The 19,132-nt window shown below is 39.3% G+C and overlaps 1 protein-coding gene across 3 annotated transcripts in view; it reads left to right on the top strand.

Annotated features, from left to right (window-relative positions):
• The first annotated feature begins 5,268 nt into the window (after positions 1-5,268).
• Positions 5,269-19,132, top strand: part of USPL1 (ubiquitin specific peptidase like 1) — a 33,471-nt gene continuing 19,607 nt past the window's right edge. The window contains exons 1-4 of one of the 3 annotated variants that reach the window (XM_029936884.1): positions 5,328-5,415; positions 8,686-8,851; positions 9,375-9,503; positions 15,206-15,851. In XM_029936884.1, the coding sequence (XP_029792744.1) occupies positions 8,753-8,851; positions 9,375-9,503; positions 15,206-15,851 (874 nt within the window). In that variant the 5' untranslated portion in view covers positions 5,328-5,415; positions 8,686-8,752. Of the gene's footprint in view, positions 5,416-8,685; positions 8,852-9,374; positions 9,504-15,205; positions 15,852-19,132 lie in introns of all 3 variants that reach the window. The other 2 variants (XM_029936885.1, XM_029936886.1) reach the window with 2 other exon arrangements.

The raw sequence follows: 19,132 nt of genomic DNA, 5'->3' as shown, positions 1-19,132 counted from the left end.
TTTATCAGTTCTCTTGCGGTTGTTTCTATCTCCACTTTTTCTGATAGTTCAGATTTTCCTGGCTAAATTTTAAAATGGCATGAACTCTGGGGAATGTAAGACTTTTTAAGAATAATCCTAATTTCCCTCTAATCCTTACAACTGATAAATTCATCTCCAAGAGACAACTGTGTCCCAGCTAGGAAAGAGTGTTTCTCTAGATTAGCTTTAATTTTTTGATTTGGGAGTCGTCCTGATTGCTAATCAACATGTTGTGTAATTACTTCAATAATTACTCATAGAATGTTCTTTTCTTTTCAGAAAAATGCCCTGCTGCTTTCTGAACTGTTAAGTTGCTCTAGAGCCTAGGCAGAGGCTAAAGCAGTCCGTAACCACAGGGCATTCTGCGATCTACTGCTACACCTACTTGTGAAATGAGAGCATGTGATACACTGGAAAAAGGCCTGCATTAGAAAGGATATAGGTTTTGGTCCAGGTGTGCCACTCTGTTACACAAATTTGGGTCAGTTACTCACTTCTAGGTTTAGTTTTCTTATTGGTAAAGTAGGAATATATAGGACCTGGTGGCTCAGTGGGTTAAGCATCCGACTTCGGCTCAGATCATGATCTTGGAGTTCGTGAGTTCAAACCTCGCGTCAGTCTCTGCACTGACAGCTCAGAGCCTGGAGCCTGCTTCTGATTCTGTCTCCCTCTGTGTCTGCCCCTCCCCCCATCTCTGCCTCTCTCTCTCTCTCTCTCTCTCTCTCTCTCTCTCTCTTTCTCTAATAAACACTAAAAAAAATATAAAGTGGGAATACATAAAAGTTGCATCTTATACAAAGTCAACTATATGTGCTTGACAAAAAGTTTAAAAGAAAAGTATCAATTTAAATAGTACTCAGTGAGTATATGCCTACAGGTAAACATGAGCCAGAAAGCCTAACTATGTTGTTCCATCAATTAGTCTCAGTTAAGAGCCTTTCACTGAAAATCTTTGTGCTGTATTGCTTTAGTGTTTAAAGATTTAATATACTTATTTATATGTACATACATATATATGTACATATATATCCATGTACATATATGTGTATATACACACACATGCTTACATACTTACTTGCTTAAAACACGGTCTCTACATATAATCCTATAATCCACTTGCTTCATCTATGGCTCAAAAAATAAATAAAAATGAAAAACAACAGACATTCAGGTGACGTGATTTAGTTCACAGGTGTACTTTAGAACCAAACAGCGTACAGACTCCACTACATGACTGTACCATACCGCCAGAGACAAAGTCAAAGTGGACTGTTGAGACCCTGATCCATCAATTTGTTACTAGATACTAAATAACATATTTTATCAACTATGTCACTATCCCAATAGAGCCGTGCCACTGTTTAGGAAAAAGATATATTCACATCTGTGTAAAATGATGAATGTACAAAGTTATTCATTGTACAATGCTTTTACTAAAGACCAGGAAAAAAACCTAAATGTCCAAAAGGAGAGGACTGATTAAGTGATACATCATATAATGGAATAGTATGCTGCCATAAAAATGAATAAGGAACCACTTTACATAATGACATAGAACAATGTCTAAGATAAATGAAAAATAGGGTACAAAGACTGTGCCTAGTACCATTTACATTAAAAGGGGGAGAAATATATGTAATTTTTATTTGTTTATATACATGTAAATGTTTTTTTGAAAAACATACAAGAAACTGTTAGCATTAGTTGCTTCCTAGGCAAGAAACTGGGTCAGGAGTAGAAGGAAGACTTTTCACTGCATATTCTTTTTCACATTTTTAAATGTGAACCATGTGAATGTATTACCTAATCCAAAAGAAAATACAGAAGTTAGATCAGCAATAAAGTAGTTTGAGGTGAAAAAGAATCATGTTCTTAATGTTAAACATTTACAAAAAGTGGGCATAGTAGGTAGAATATTGGAACTGTAAGTACCATCTATTCTAAACTTCTCACTTTATAGAGGTGGAAACTGAGGCCTTGAGAATCAAGTGACTTATGTAAGGTCATATAGCAAAGGAGTGAGGATCAGAAATCCTTAGATCTTAGAAATTCTAAGATCTACTCTACAACTCTTCCGTATCATACCGTCTTCTCATTTTGTGTGGGTAAAACAGAAACAAGTTTAGACTACATAATAGGTTTTCATGTTCTGTCTAAAGATTAAAAATTTTTTTAACCATTTATTTAGTTTTGAGAGACAGAGCATTGAGCAGGAAACAGAATCCAAAACAGTCTCTCTAGGCTCTGAGCTGTCAGCACAGGGCCCGACTCAGGGACTCGAACTCACAAACCAAGAGATCACAACCTGAGCTGAAGTTGACGCTTAACCGACTGAGCCACCCAGGTGCCTCGTGTCACGTTCTGTCTAAAGTTTAGAGTCTAAAGTAAAAAAAACCCTCAACTCCTCAGACTACTAATTCTTAGTGTGGCCTTGATGTGGTGACACTTACAAATAGGCCGTGCGTATCTTCATCACTGCATATATTACAGTATGGGAAATGTACTGTTCTTATCTTATCTCAATTGAATTCACTGAGGGCAAGAACGAGAGTGTCTTCCTTTAATTTTCTAAATATGAAAACGCTTAGCACAAGTGTTACTGCCAAAAACATTAATGTAGGTTCACATTCCTTATCCAAAACCCAGGGGCTGGATATATTTTGAAATAACAATTTCTTGAAATTTAAAAATGTTACAAAAGACACATACCATTACGTAACACCTCCCACACCAGTGGCCAAGGAGAGCACCCCACAACCAAACATACAACTTACTTCCTCCGCAAAACACATGGGGTAAAAAATCACTTCTTATTAGTTTGGGTTATATTTTGTTATCAAATTAATTTTGTCTCCCAAGTTAAAAAAATTTTTTGGTTCGTGCAGCCTTGTGAATGTTGGAATTAAATAGATTATAGACTATATTCACAAAGGTGCTGCTAAACAAATATGGTTGGATTCTTCAGCTCTCATCTTTTTGATGAGATTAGAACCAATCACAGCAGACAGCTTTTACATCCCAGGTCTGGGCTAGACTTGGCTTGTAATTAAGGAATCCAACCTAGCAGAGCGGACAAAACCTGACACTAGGAAAATAAACAATTTAAAAGAGAAGAAAGAAAATCCTAATCGTACATTATATTCCTATTTTGGCTGTTCACGAATAACAATTTCCTTTAATCAGACTGTGTTAGTTTTTAAATGGAAACGTAAATAAAACTTCTGCCCCAAGTTACTGACAAAGGAGATTGCTTTAATTCTACTGGAAGGTAACTGTACTCTTTCTGGAAGCAGTGTACATAGAAAGAGGCATTCCAAATACATTAGTAAAGAAAAAGCATAAACTTATTCGATTTTTTCAACCTGAGATCCCTATGTTAATACAAATGAAAGAAGAACTTCTAGTCAACCTCTCCTAATTGTCCTTATTAGTATCATTCCTTTGAGAAAGTCTTGCAGAACCTCTTCTACCTTTTACAAGGGGGAAAAACTCTGGAGTAAAACTGTATACACTGAAATCCTCTTTTCTCTCCACAACCCAAGCCCCACATCCATTTTGTTTCTGTTACTATTACATATTTTTTCCTGGCAAAAAATCAAATTTGCACTGCAAGACTATAAATCACCTTTACAAACAACGTTCCCTTGATATAATTCAGTTTGGCAATGTTGATGTTTCCACCTTAAAACTGTAGCTACAATTTGAACTGAATCAATTATTTTCTTCAACTTATGAAGTTAACAATTCAGCAAGCATTATTTACCAAAAAAATCGTGTATTCCATCCTGAAAATGGAAATAGCAATGGTGAACAAGTAAAACTCTGCGAGTTTGTCTACTAGTTCAAGAAAGAAATACTATATTCTCATATTTTCACAATTCATTTAAAAAAAGAGAAAACTAGTTAGATCTTACAGCAAATACACCAGCACATTAATAATCGACTACTCCAAGAAAGGTAAGCAAAAACTAACCAGCCTAGTGTTCAGTCTGGAGAAAAAACAAACTCCCTGTTGGATTTCTTGGCCATAGGCTTTAATAAGTACGGAAAACTAAAATCCTTTTTATTGAAGAATTTGTTGGTATAAGGGACTGGTTTCCTCTGTACCCCCCTATCAAAATTACCAGCATTATTCTAGAATACTGTTATTCAGCTTGAGACCACTAAAAACGCCCCACAGTCCCAAAAGCTAACGGTGGTTACCCTGTAAAGATAGGGTCAGAAAATACAAATTGTTACTCTAGGACACAGAACCAATCGACCAAAAGGACTTCTAGAATATGCTGCCCCAGGATTCAGAATGCAACTCAGCACACGCGGTCACGATGTCCCTTAAACCACATGACTTTCCTACGAAAGCAGAGCCTTAAACTTAAACTCCAGGACAACTATCCTTCTCTCTTAAGTTAAAGCAAGGCTGGGCGGCTAAAATGCACGCAGCAGGGGCAGATCGGCTGCTGACTAGCAAAAAAACGGGTGGTGGACAGCGCAGTCCCTGTGCTTTAGCTACTCCCCTTACCGTTAGAAGATCTGGGAGGGAGGAAAGGAGAAACACCCCAGAATCCCGGCAGAAAAGCCCCTGGCCTTGAAGATGGGGTTTAGGGAGACAGGGAGGGGCAGCTCCGTGTGTGGTGACCCTTTGTGAACACACACTCTGTGGCTGCTCGGCTCTCACCGAGGCTTTAGGAGAGCAGACTACGAGGGCCTTGCGTGGCCCACAGTCGTCGTGGAGACCGCAGCGCTGCAGGGACGCGCCGGCCGCCAGGCTCCATCGCACCCTCCGCCTCCGCGGGCAGAGGAGCCCTTCCCTCGCGCCACCACCCACCCACCCAGGTCACTCTCCGCCGGGTCGACTTCCAACCCGGGCTCGCGTCGGCCCGAGCGCAACGAGGTGCACGCCACTCTCTTTCCTCAGCGTAATCCCTCCGCTGCCGAGCGCGCACTAGTTTTAATCACGCCCCACCCCCTGGTCTCCGGCGTCACCTCCGCCACTCAAGCGCTTTCCAGCAGCTTCCAGAAATGTCGCCTCCCCAAACCCAGCCACTCACAGATGCCGGGCTCTGCAGCCACCGGCCCCGCCCCTAGTCGTCGCCGCAGCTGAAACTGCGGCTGCGACCGCCGGGAGGGCAGCCACGCCTCTGCAGAGGCCGTCCGGAAGTGCTCCGTTTCTCACCTTCCCCGCCTCGCTGACGTCCTCTCAGGCCGCGCGCCGAGCAGGAAGGGGAACTCTTTTGGAGGGGACTCAAACCGGAAACTGTTTTTCTAGCGGAGAGGCCGGTGGGGGAGGAACGGCGGAGGGGAACGTGGTTTGAACGTTGCACGGGGTGGTGTATACCCAAGCTGGAACGGGAGTTCGGACCGACTCGGTGTGGAGAAGAAGAGTGCGCGCGGCAGGTAAGGGAGGAGAGGAAGTGGTTCAGCTTTCGAAGTAGGGAAGGGAGAACAGAGCTGGGGAAGAGGGACCGCCGCTGGGGTCGTCCGCTCACTGAAAGGTGGGCTGGGCCGGGAGAGGGAAGGGACTGGGACTGGGCTCGGGTGGGAAGGGTCGGCGATGAAGGTCGAGAGTTGCTGATTCGTTTGGGCTCAGAGAGGTAAATGCCGAAGAGAAACCAGAGTTGTTTTGTGTTTCGTTCTTCCAAAGTGCGTGGAGATGGGGAGGGTTAACGGAACCCTGCACCTCGGGTTTCCAAGGTTTGGTTTTGAAATTTACCTGTCTTGGTCGTCTGCGTCTCTGATCCTGGAGGGCCGGGAGCCCAAAGCCGACCCCCATTCTTCTGCTCTAAGTTGACTGGGGTCTTACCTTTGACAGTTCGTGTGCTGAGCTCGCTTAGTCTTTGAGAACGAGCTCAAATGTAAAGTTTGAGGCTCTTCTCGGAGCAGCTGGTTCTGTAGGTTTCCCCACTGTGCACACTGGACTGTGAAACAAGCTTAATTGCGCATCTTTCGTCATTCCCGGGAGGCCAACTTTCCATATTCGTTGTGCTGTAACTGGATTCATAACGGGCTAGAAATTCACTTTGGGCTCCTGGAGTATCAGTGGCTCACAGAAGTAATGAAGGGTGCTGAGGTTGAAGTGGAGAAGAGGGTAAGACGGGAAAGCCAGGTTGGTCGGTCTCTAGTGCAGCGGATTTTAAGGTCGCAGTACTTAACTTTTAGGTCCATACTGAGCTGTTTGGACTTTCCTATAATCAGGTTGGAGTAAATAGATGATTTTAAGCGGAGCCGCGACAGACTCAGACCTGTTTTATACTAGCGTTACTTTGGCTGCAATATAGAGTGGGGATGGGACGGAAAGAGAGGTGAGATTTAATTCGCTTCCTAAGAAATGGCCACAGAATTTGGAGACTTTTACTGCATGAATAAGTGGGAAGTGAAAGTTTAGACAACCACTCAAATTTTCTAGTATGTGTATTTGAAAGGATGAGGATGCCAAAATCTAAGTGAGATACCAGAAAGAATAGCAGGTTCTGCTTGTAGCGAGAACAATGAAGACCACCATTGAGGGCAACTTAACTTGTAAGGATCGACCGAGGTTTTGTATATAAGGCGAAGTAAATTGTTCTTGAAAGTCCTGGATAGCTCACTTCTGCTCTTTGTTTTTAAAATCAATTTTCTTTTGCCGAATTTTGCATATTCAGAATTTCAGCCACCAACCTGTCTGTTTTTCCCATTGAAATGTTGACTGCTGGCATCAGGATCTGAGCAGATTTGAAGGCTTCTTATTTTTACTTTTATAATTCAGAGAGAGAGAGAGAGAGAGAGAGAGAGAGAGGAAACAGGCCAAAAAAATTTTTTTAGATTCCTCAGGCAGATGGAAATTTTCATTAGAAACATTTTATTCAAGACATATACCAGGTTCTACCAGTTTCTTTTGAGAATAGTGCAGAATAATAAAAGATGGGCTACATAATTTCTACAGAGTGAAGTATAAAAATAGCACCAAACATAGTAGTTTAATGTATTATGTATTCAGGTGCTAAGCATTTTACATGTATTTAATTCTTAGAACAAACCAATTTTACAAATTTCTGAACCCAAATCTGCAGTTGTAAAGCCCATGTTCTTTAGCCACTGTGGAACCGTGAGCAGTATGACTGTATTCTGTCTAGTTTGTTGCCTTTTGTAGATACATTATAAATAGAACCAGGTAAAAATGATAAATTTGTGTTTTCTGTGAGGAGCTTATAAAGTAAAAGCACTTAACTTATCTTATTTTTTTAGAAGTTTATTTATTTATTTTGACAGAGAGAGAGGGAGAGAGAATGCAAGCAGGGGAGGGGCAGAGAGAGAGGGAGACAGAGTCCCAAGCAGGCTCCACGCTGTCAGCTCAGAGCCTGACTTGGGGGCTGCAACTCACGAACCATGAGATCATGAAGTGAGACAAAATCAAGAATCGGATGCTTAACTGACTGAGCTACCCAGGTGCCATTTATTTATTTATTATTTATTTATTTATTTTTTTTTTGGCAGTGGTTTTCAGTGGGGCAATTTTGCCTCCCAGGGGTCATTTGTCAATGTCTGGAGACTTTGTCACACTGAGGAGTGAGTGGCAATGGCATCTAGTAGGTAGAAGTCAGTGATGTCGTTAAACATCCTACAGGTAAAGGATAGCCTTCACGACGAAGAATTATCTGGTCCAAAGTGTTTACAGCTCTGTAGTTGAGAAACCTGCCACATCAGTATTTCTTTAAGAAGAGGGAATTGAGATTCACTTATACTTTTCTTCTTAAACATTTTATTTTTGAAATGATTTCCTTGGCTTGAAAGACATATAAAGTTTATACACCTGGAATAGAAAAGCATTACTGGTTTTTAAAGTGAATCTGCAAGCCACAGTTTCCCAGGAAGTGGTTGTCACAGAATGATGAATTCTTAGATTTGGGAAAGACTTTTGCTTGAGATTATTTTACAACATCCCTGCTAAGTCTCTGCTTTAGGTCTTTTGTATCTGGTTTCCCTCTATTTTAAACACACATCTAAACTACTCTTAACAATTACTTTTTTCTTCTATTGAGCTTTAGTCTCATAATTTCGATTCTACTGAATGTGATTCTACGCCATGAATTTACATTCACACCAAGCTTGTTAAATATGTAACCTGTACTATGACAGTGTTTATATTTTTGTCTGGTGCTGTTCATTTATTATAAATAGTATATTGTTGGAAACTTTAAAGGTAACTTTATCCTCTTGGTGACCTGTTCTTGGTGGTTGAAAGCGATATGAACAGAGGGAGTTCTTTGGTCCTTGTGAAGCAATGGCTCAGTAGATCTGGAGTCTTTAAAGTACATTCTAATGTAACATTGACATACTTGTTTCAGATTATGCATAGACTCTAAGAACTAGAGTTTTCAAACTCTGGCCTGTATAATTTGCTTTAAAGAACAGGTAACTTCTTTTATAAGTTTTAATAAATTTGCTTACAAATATGTCTGAAACTTGGTCCTGTTTCCAATCTACCCTCTTCCAACAAATTTGCTAGGTTTATATGTAAATATAGGTAATTTGCTATCACGTCAAGATTACAATTTTAGAAAATGTTTATCTTAAGACATACAGTTTCAAAATATACTTAATATATATACATCTTATAAAATAACATAGCTCTTTTTCAAGGTAAATAGAATTTTTTATTTAATTGTCTATTGACTTTTTTTTTTCCAGGGTTCATTGAAAAATCCTTAGTGATATTGACATGTTTCAAGTGACATAAATTAGCCAATGACTCGGAATGATGGATTCCCCGAAGATTGGAAATGGTTTGCCAGTGATTGGACCAGGGGCTGATATAGGGATATCTTCACTCCACATGGTGGGGTATTTGGGAAAAGTTAGTGAACTTATTTTTTGCCTCAGTGCAAAGTTGGGGTTTTTCCTCCTTTTTTAGAGATTTAAATTTGGTTTCAATTTTCCAATTAACTTCTAAAAAATTATATCTTCCACGGAAATCTTATAGCAATGGCGAAAGATTATTTTAATGTGTTTACCTCTCTGTGTTTTATTGGTATATGACAGTAGAAATAAAACCTAGACCTTGTGTTTTATTATTCTCTGAAAATATGGAATGTACATTTTCCCTGGCAGTTGACATTACTTTTTTCTTTGCAAATAAAACTGGTGCCATTTTTAGCACTTAAAATGTAATATTTAAAACTATAATACATTCTTTTTTGACTAGTAGCTGTATTTAAAGCCTACCTGCATTTCTTTTCTTTGCCATGTTTAAAATATCTAGCCAGAACACTTCCAGGTGAAAATTGTAATTTTTTTCTGGTTCCTTTTTCATTTAACTTTTTGTAATTTGATATAATTTAAGAATGTCTATATTTTAATTTACTTTATTTCTTTTTTAGAATTATGATTCAGCTAAAGTCCCGTCAGATGAGTATTGCCCTGCTTGTAGACAGAAGGGAAAGTTAAAAGCCTTAAAGACTTACCGAATTAGTTTTCAAGAATCTGTCTTTTTGTGTGAGGATCTGCAGGTAAAGTATTAATCTTAGATAGTATCAAGGTTTTAGCTTTTTGCGTTTTTCTTCAGTCTTTAAATTTGTACTCATTCTGTATTTTTCAGACTGTACATTTTTAATAGATACTCAAGAGTTTCTAGATCTGTCCAGTGTACAGTTTAAAATATTTTCTTATTTTTCCACTTGAGTTATTTTCTCTGAGGTATTGCATGAAGATACTTGTTTGTATTATCATTAGACTTAATGAGAAGAGAGTATACCTTTCAAGATTTTTTTTTTTCTATTAACCTTGTGGGGGTCCTTGTTGGTGTATAATAGTTACTCTCACCTCTTTGGTTTATAAATTTTGGAATTTATTGAAAAAGTTACTAATTTAATGTCCTTAGGCATCTAAATGTCTTTTAGAACTAATTATAGACTTTGTTTCCAGTGGTACAGCTTTTATATATATAGGAGCTCACTAAACTCGAAAATACTCCACATTTAATTGGACTTGACAGTGTATGAAATAGTTATATACGTGTTTAGTTCGCAAAACTTTACAAGGTAGATATTTCCATTTTATGGTTAAGAAATCAGATACAGAGGGTTGGGAATATAAGATATTCCTTTTTTTTTTCCTGTTTTTTTGACAGACAGAGAGAGAGAGAGCGTGAGCAGGGGAGGGTCAAAGAGAGAGGGAGACACAGAATCTGAAGCAGCCTCCAGGTTCTGAGCTAGCTGTCAGCACAGAGTTCGACACAGGGCTTGAACCCATGAACCATGAGATCATGACCTGAGCTGAAGTCGGACGCTCAACCGACTAAGCCAACCAGGTGCCCCTATAAGATCTTACTAAAGTGGCAGAACTGTAATTTAGTCTTTCAATTTTAAATATGTTTTATTCCAGGTAAAGTAACAGTTCATCAGAGTCACCTCTGATGAGGTAAAATTGTTTAAAATTTCTGGATCTCACACCTAGATGCCAATTCGGTAGAGTTGACCAGGAATTGTGTAGTTTTGTAGTAACTTATAGGAATAAGTCTGATGATCAGCCAAATTTGCAAAATACTAAACTAAATCACACTGCTGGTGATAAATACTTTTGCTGGGTATAACTTGAAGAAAACCCCATTCTTACAAATAGAAATTAAATTTCTTTTTGCATTTATTCAGTAAATGTTTTTTTTCAAGTGTCACCATATTGGCATTGTTCCAAAGGCTGGGATATAGTGGAAAAGCTAGCTAAAGTTTCTTACCTCAAGAAGGTTATGTTCTAGAGTAGGAAAGAAAATCAATAAGTAAGTTATGTTTTTTTGTGTGTGAGGTGATGAAAAGTGCTATGGGGGAAGACTAAAGCCCAAGGGCTGGAGTGTTAGGGAGTGTGTAATTTGCAATTTTAAATAGTGTGACAAAGGGAGCACTTCATTGAGAGACCTTTGAGCAAAGACCTGAAAGAGATGAAGACAAACAAGCCATGTGGATGTCAGATGAACAAACATTCCAGACGGGGAGGGTAGCAAAGAGAAGGCCCGGAGGAAGAGAGAGGAGGCTGCCTGTGCATGTTCTGCTGCAAGCAAACTAGCGGAGCTGGATCTTAGGGAGTGAAGCAGAGTCCTAGAAGATGGCTCAGAAAAACAATGGGGAAGGGTTAGACCGAGCAGGGTCCTTCAGGCTATTCTAAGATGCCTGGCTTTTACTGTGGCTGAAATGAAGAACCATAGCAGGGAGTGACATACTCTGGTATACATGTTAAAAGGATCCTTGTGGCTCCTGTGTTGAAAGTATTTGCAATGGTCAAGAATTGAAGCAGGGAGACTCCCTTGTTGAAAGGCACTTGGAGTATTCTGTGGGGAGTGGGGAGTGGCTAAAGTGATGAGACATGATTGGGTTATCTGTATATTTTGAAAGTAGGTCCAAAAAGTATTTGCTGAAAGATTGGGATACATACATAATAGGAGAAAAAGGAATCAAGGATGATTCCCAGATTTTTTATTTGAATAATTGGAAGAGTGGACTTGCCAGTTACTGAGATGAGAAAGACTTTAGGAGAATGAAGATTTGGGGGGAAGATCAGGCCAGCCCCAAGTCAAGCTTGAGACAGATAATCTAATAATTGAGGGTGTATGGAATAAGTGGTTGGATTATGTGTCCGCTTCTCTCTCTACGTGGAAAGTGAAGTTAGATAAATTTGGAAGTCATCAGCATGTATATAGTTGAACCATGACAGTGGATGAGTTTACCTAGAAGTATGGGTAGAGAGTCCAAGGACGGAGCCCTGTTACACTCTAGCATTAAGAAACCGGGGAGATAAAGTGGAACCAGGAATAGAGTGAGAGAAGTAGACAGTGAGGTAGGAGTAAACCCAGAAAGGAGAATATTTTGTCCTGAAAGTCAAGTGAAAAAATATTTAAGGAAGAAATTATTTACTTTCAATGCCAGTATGAACTCAAGGAGGATGAACTCTCTGTTGGCCTACAGGTCACTGAGGACCTTGATGGGAATAGTTTGGATAAAGTATTAAATAAAAGTTTGATTGCAGTGAGTGATAGAAAATTGGAGAGGAAGAACTCAGAAATAAGTTGTGAGGTGGTACCTGGAGGAGGAAGTTTGGAGGGGGGGGTGGGGGGGGCGCTCCAGCAAGTTGGTATGCTGACTGTCTCCAGTAGTGAGGGGCGAATAGAAAGCGACATGGAATTGCCAGAGGCTCTGTTGCACAATTAGAGGGCTTCATTTTAGGTCTGCCGCTTGTCCTAACAGCGGACTATGCAGAGAGTTTACTCATTAACTAGCTCAGAACAAAGTTGTAGGATGGTGAATAATGGAAAGAGAAAGTGAATCATCCTGGAAAAATAACTACGTTTTCCCCCTCTTCCAAACAATGTATAATGTTGCAGTAGCATTTAACCCAGGACTACCATAATGGAGAAGTCCATGTCCTCTGGACATTAAGTTTTGGCTATTAAAGTTAGAGGTTATTTGCATTTTTAGTTTTGAAGCATTCTTTTTAAGTAATGAGGAAGAAAACATGTAACAGGATTTTAAGCATAAACTTTGCAAATATATAAAGAGAACTTTAAGGTAATTATTACCTAATTTTTAGAAAATGTTCTAATCAGTAAGAGACTGGTGTGTTTTACGAGGTAGATTGATTTAGACCAGGAGTCAGCAAACACTCTGTATGACACCCACAGGCTGAGAATGGATTTTTAAATGATTAGGAAAGAGTATTCTTTACATGAAAAGAATACTCATTTGTAATACATGAAAATTAGGTGAATTTCAGACTTCTGTATCCATAAGTAAAGTTTTATTGGAACTTAGCCATACTGTATCATTTTTGTATTGTCTGTGGCTGCTTTTATATTATAATGGTAGACTTGAGTAGTTCATGACCAACATTGACCAGCTTACACAGCGCAGAGCCAGATGCAGGCTCAGTCTCACAATGGTGAGATCATGGCCTAAGCCCAAAATTAAGAGTTGGAGGCTTAACTGACTGAGCCACCCAGGTGCCCCGTGGTTTATTGCTTTTAATTAAGTAGAGGTGCTGGTAGGATGTGCACACCATTATTTTAACTCTGAGATCAATTAAGATTTTTTATTTTTAAATTTGTTTTGTTGAAAAAAATTTTAATTTTAATGTGGTAGAAAAACAATATGAAATTTACCATCTTAATCATTTTTAAGTGTACAGTTCAGGAGTGTTAGTTATATTCCCATTATTGTGCAACAGATCTCTAGAACTTAACTATCTTTGAAAACTCAAATTCTGTACCCACGGAGTGATAGCTGCCCCTGTCCCTTCCCCCCACTCCTTGGCAGCCACTATTCTACTTTTAGTTCCTATGAATTTGTCTACTTTAGGTGTCTCATACAAGTGGAATTATACCATATTTGTCTTTGTGACTGACTTATTTTACTTAGTCCTCAGTGTTGATGATCCATGTTGTAGCCTGTGACAGATTCCTTTACTTTTCAAGGCTGAGTGATAGTCCACCATATGTATACACCACATTTTTTTCATCTGTTTGTTCATTTGTGGACATTGGGGTTGCTTCCATCTCTGGGCTCTTGTGAGTAATGCTGCAGTGCATAAGGGTGTGCAAGTATCTCTTTGAGGTCCTGCTTTCATTATTTTTGGATGTATAACTATGAATAGAGTTATTGCTGTCACTTTTCAAGTGTTCTCTATTTTCTGGTAGGCTTTAGGAAATAATCTCAAGATGTAAAGTTGAGAGTTAAGTTGTTAGTTGATGGTGAGTGCATTACTAGTTGGTAACAGAAGACTCCAGAACTTACCCTGTTAAACTAAAGAATGTCATAAGTACAGGTTAATAGTGTTCACTTGTCTAGAAGCAGCTGTACTTTAAATGAAAGCACTTACTGCATTTCAGTATATGTTGCTTAGAACCTAGTGACTAAAAAAACGTGATGGCTTTGCTTATTCTTCACGATTCTGTGGGCTGCCCAGGTAGTTCTTAACACTTTGCCAGCTGTCAGCTGGGACACCTAGAATGTCTGCACAGCTGGCATTAGTGCCCTTTGCTAACAGGAACCCCGCTTAGGCTTTCAGCCAGTTCTTTTCCATGAGGGTCTCTCCATGGGGCTCCTTGGGTCCTCACAGTACGATGGATGGGACTTCTTTAAGAAAGAATGTTCCAGAAGGAGGGCTCCACAAGGACCAGCCCAGTGAGCCATGCTTACCAGGTTTCACGTGTGTCATGCCTGCCAGCCTCTCGTCAAAGCTGGTCACATGGCTAAACCCAGAGTGGTATGTTGGGGGGCTGACTCTATCAGGGCATGAATAGCGTGGGAGTTATTCTTTAGTTCATTAGAGGACCCCGAGGTAGCAGTTAGCAAGCTTATTAGAGGAAGGGATTTTAAATGAGGACACATGATATATAGATTTCTTGAATTTGTCTTTTAAAATATTTTACTAGTTTTCAAACTAAGTGTGATTTGTCTACACTTATGATATTTGGCTAAAATAGTGTTAATACATAGTGAGATTTGATGGAGTTGTTAAAATTCAGCCAATTTGACTCTTAGATCCAATAAGGATGTAAAATTGATATGCTGATGTGCTCTCAGGTTAATACTCAGTTTTATTTTTTTGAATGTTTACTTATTATTTGGAGACAGTGTGAGCAGAGGAGGGGCAGAGAGAGAATCCCAAGCAGGCTCTCTTCTGTCAGCAGAGCCCCACACAGGGCTTCCACGAACCACAGGGTCAGGGGCCTGGGCCAGCATCAAGAGATGCTCAACTGACTGAGCCACCAGGTGCCCCTAATACCCAGTTTTCAGATAAAGAGACATAGAAATTACTCCTGCAGCTTTTATTTGAAAGTACTTTTTCAGTTTTTAATGTTATGCAGTGTACCTGTCCCAGAAAGAATAGCATTCATCATAGAGTGTTTTTTTAAATTGTTGAGATTTGTCAATTCACTCAGCATTAGATTTTTTTATTAAGGCAGAAAATGTATGTTTTCCTTGTTAGCCTACTCTAATGTGGATCAGATTAAACCCTTGATTGTTCAAATTAACTAGGGAAAATTACTCTTGGGAGGGGAGCCAAAATTGTGGTTAAATTCCTAGTTCCTTTAAGTTTAGATTGATAAAACTGTACTAATGCTAAATTTTTATACATAACTTTTCATGACATATAAACTGTAACATAAAACTTGAGTTTATTTTACTTTTTTTGTAGTTTTTATTATTTTATTTTTTCTTTCTAGTGCATCTACCCTTTGGGTTATAAATCACTTAATAACTTAATTTCTCCTGATTTGGAAGATTGTCACAATTCCAGTAAGTCTCAAAAAAGAAAGCTCTTGGAAACCAGCTGTAAAGATTCACCTCCTTTAGCACATGCCAAAAAGACTAAAAATCACACTGTGACCGACGGTGAGCAAGGTCTGAAGAGCAAACTCGATGGAGGAGTGCACGGGGAAACCTCGTGGGGCTCACCTGCTGTGCCCCCCGGGGCGACCCCGCACCCGGACCAGAGGGCTGGCTCCTTGCAGCAGGATGAGCATTTGGAGGCCGTCGGTCCTGGCTTGGCTGCTGAAGAGGCTCCTAAGACAGGTGACGTTCCTGGAACTGGAGGGGTTTCCCTTCACGACACAGGATGCACATCTGAACTGGAAATGCCATTGGAGAGCAAATGTACCTCACTTCGCCCGTCTTCACATGTCCAGTGGAGAAATGCTGACGCTCTCTGCTGGCTAGACTGTATTCTGTCAGCACTAGTGCACTTGGGAGGGTTACAAAACACCGTGAGTGGCCTGTGTTCTAAGGAGGAGTCTGTGTTCTGGCGGTTGTTTACCAAGTATAATCAAGCCAGTAAGCTTCTGCACACCAGTCAGTTGGATGGAGTTAAAGGTTGGTAATAATATTTTATTTCTCCTTTTATTTGTTTCTAAGTGGTTTTTATTTTTGAGAGAGTGAGCCAGTGGGGGAGGAGCAGAGAGAAAGGGGACAGAGAATCCGAAGTGGGCTTCAAGCTGACGGCAGAGAGCCTGGTGGAGGACTTGAACTCACAAACCGTGAGATTATGGCCTGAACCAAAGTTGGATGCTCAACCGACTGAGCCCCCCAGATGCTCTTGTCTTTTATAGAGTTGATGTCCAGTTATGTCTCATACATGCAGAAAAGATACAATACAATACAAATCACTCATTTTCCCTCATCTGCCCCAAAATCTCTGTTCTCAATTAAGGGTATATATAATTCTTTTCCTATAAAACAGGATGGGGACCCACCTCCCCCCACCTCCCAACTCAAGAAGAATTAATATATTCCCAGTTACTTAATGTACTTATGTGTTCTTCTTCATCTCGTCCTCCATCTCTCCCAAGTGAGATCGTTATTCAGAAATACGTCCTATCGTTCCATTTTTTCTTTTACGTGTGCAAACCTTTTTCATTTACGTTGCTAGACAGTATACTGCCTATGTTTGTTTTGAACATTATAAAAACGATGTTATGTTATACAGTATATCTTCTGGGGCCTTTTTTCTTTCTATAAAGCTTTATCTATGAAGTTGCTTGTATTGGTAGTTCATTTTTTTTCATTGCTATGAATTTCCAGTTTGTAAATGTATTAGTATATTCATTCATCTGTCATTGGGTTTTTTGCCATTATAATACTTGGGCTCATCTAGAGAGTTTCTCGTGAGTATACCATAGGAACGGAACCAAATCTGAGTTCAGATTTACAAGATAACGGCAAATTGCTTTCCAAAGTGGTTGTGCCAATCACTACATTAGCAACGTGTGAGAAGGGATCTTCCTTCCCTTCTTCCTTCCTGATCCACATATTCTCCCTTGGTTATTTCCACATTTGGAGAATCTTGCCTTTTGATGTAAAATGGGTATCATCTTGATTTGCTTTTCCCCAAATTAATTTAATTTGAGTTAATACAGGGTCCTGTTAGTTTCACATGTACAGTAGAGTGATTCAGCAGTTCCGTACATCACCCAGTGCTCATCACTCCTTAGTCCCTGCACCTGCTTAGGCACCTCTCTGCCTTTCCCAAATTTTAAAAGAGGTTGAACAGCTCTTCATGTATAAAATTGGTCATATCTTCCCTCTTGAGAAACGCCTGGGTCTTGTGGCTGTTTGTTCTATTGTCATGTTCTTATTGTTTGATTTCTATAGGTCTTTATTGTTATCTTCCTATCAGGTATGTGTTGCTAAATCTCCCAGTTGGTATATTGTGTTTTCACTTTTCTAAAGATGATGGACATCTTTCCTTTTGTAGCTAGTAATACTTACGGCATTTAAAAGGAGTCTTTCCTAGTCCCAAGATGAGAAAGTTATTCACCTGTATTTTCACTGAAAAGTGAGAAAGTTTTGCGGTTCACATTGAATTTTTTTTAAAGGCTTATGTATTTATTTTGAGAGAATGAGTGCAAGCGGGGGAGGGACAGAGAGAGAGGGAAGGAGAATCTTAAGCAGGCTCCACACCAGCAGAGCCTGATGTGGGACTCAGACTCACAATCCGTGAAATCATGACTGGGCCGAAGCCACGAGCAGGATGCTCAACCATGTAAGCCACCCAGGCACCCCAACACAAAATTTGTAATTCAGCTAAAGTTAACTTTTGTGCATGATAAGGATCCCTTTTTTCTCCCATTGCCTAGCTCCACTTTTTTTCTCAATTTATCTGCCAGGCCAAATTTGCCATGTAGCCATCCATTGATTTGTGCCGCTGTTCCTCCCAGTTTTGTTTTCTTGTTAACTTTGTCCCTGTGTCAACACCACACTCTTAATTATCAGGGTTTTTTAGGTCTTGCTGTCTGGAAGTTTAAGAATCCGTACCTTTATTCAACTTGGCTTTGATCATGCAATCTTATATATAAGTCTTACACATTGTTTTCCCAGTAAGTTTCACCTTTATTCAACTTGTTTTTGATTAATGCAGTCTGTCATATAAATCTTATACATAGTTTCCCCATTGTTGACCATTTTTCCATCCCTGCACTGATTCCACACTATTTTAATTATTGTGGCTTTTTGAGGTCTTGCTCTCTGGTAGGGCGAGAATCCTTATGTTTATACAACATGACTTTGATGATGCGGTCTTTATAAATCCTGTATGTTTCCCTATTGCTGGCCACTCAGTCTGCTCGTTAGTTTTTCAGTTATGAATAAACTTCATGACAAATATCCATGTATCCTTTGAATCCACTGCTGGTTTTATCCTAGAAGGAATATTAAAATGTGAATATAAAGAATCTTTCTCAATGGCTGTATAGAGGGGTTATATTAACATATAATTCCATTTTCATGTGTAGAAGAAAACATCCCAAAGCACTCTTAGATCACCTTTGGGTATAAACATTTTAATGGTTGAAATTTTGTTAGATTAAGTATTTTGTTTCAATTTGAGTTTCATTGGGATTGAATTCTTTATAATTTTTAAAATCCAGTTTTTCATGAGTGTTTTTGCTTTTGTTTTTTCTTTGTATTTTTATAGTAATAGGAACCCCAGTACTAAGTTAGGTGACAGTTCAGTTTATTATTGCAGAAGCAGATGAGCATATTGCTCGTTCAGATTTTGACTTGCATTGACTTTAATTATATTTTTTATAAAGCACAGCCACTTTTTTTGTGTTTCTTTTTTTTTAAATCCCATTGTAATTAACATCCAGTGTTATATTAGTTTCGGATGTACAGTATAATGATTCAGCAGTTCTCTGTGTTACTCTGTACTCATCACAGTAAATATACTCTCAGTTCTCTTTACTTCACTCATTTTATATGTTCAATCACATTAATTTTTAACAGAGTAATTGTAGTTTGTATAATACGGTTGTAATTACAGTTAAGTTGACTTATTTTGAATTATCAGTTTTCTCATCTTTTGGCACAGTCAAATAAAAGTTCCAGTTAATGCTTACTTCATATTATAGGGGAATCCAGATATTTTCATAGTAAAACATATCAACAGTATCATCAGGCTGTATGGATTATTTGTAAGAGGTTTCGGTGAAATGTTTTGTAGCTTAGGAATAATTAGAGTCACCAGTTTACATTCCCACCAACAGTGTAGGAGGGTGCCCGTCTCTCCACACCCTCGCCAGCATCTATAGACTCTTGATGTGTTCATTTTAGCCACTCTGACTGGTGTGAGGTGGTATCTCAGTGTGGTTTTGATT

The sequence above is a fragment of the Suricata suricatta genome, chromosome 4, assembly GCF_006229205.1.
Source record: "Suricata suricatta isolate VVHF042 chromosome 4, meerkat_22Aug2017_6uvM2_HiC, whole genome shotgun sequence".
Taxonomy (NCBI): domain Eukaryota; kingdom Metazoa; phylum Chordata; class Mammalia; order Carnivora; family Herpestidae; genus Suricata; species Suricata suricatta.
Note: the sequence above shows the minus strand (reverse complement) of the source record. Positions and strands in the feature narration are given on the sequence as shown.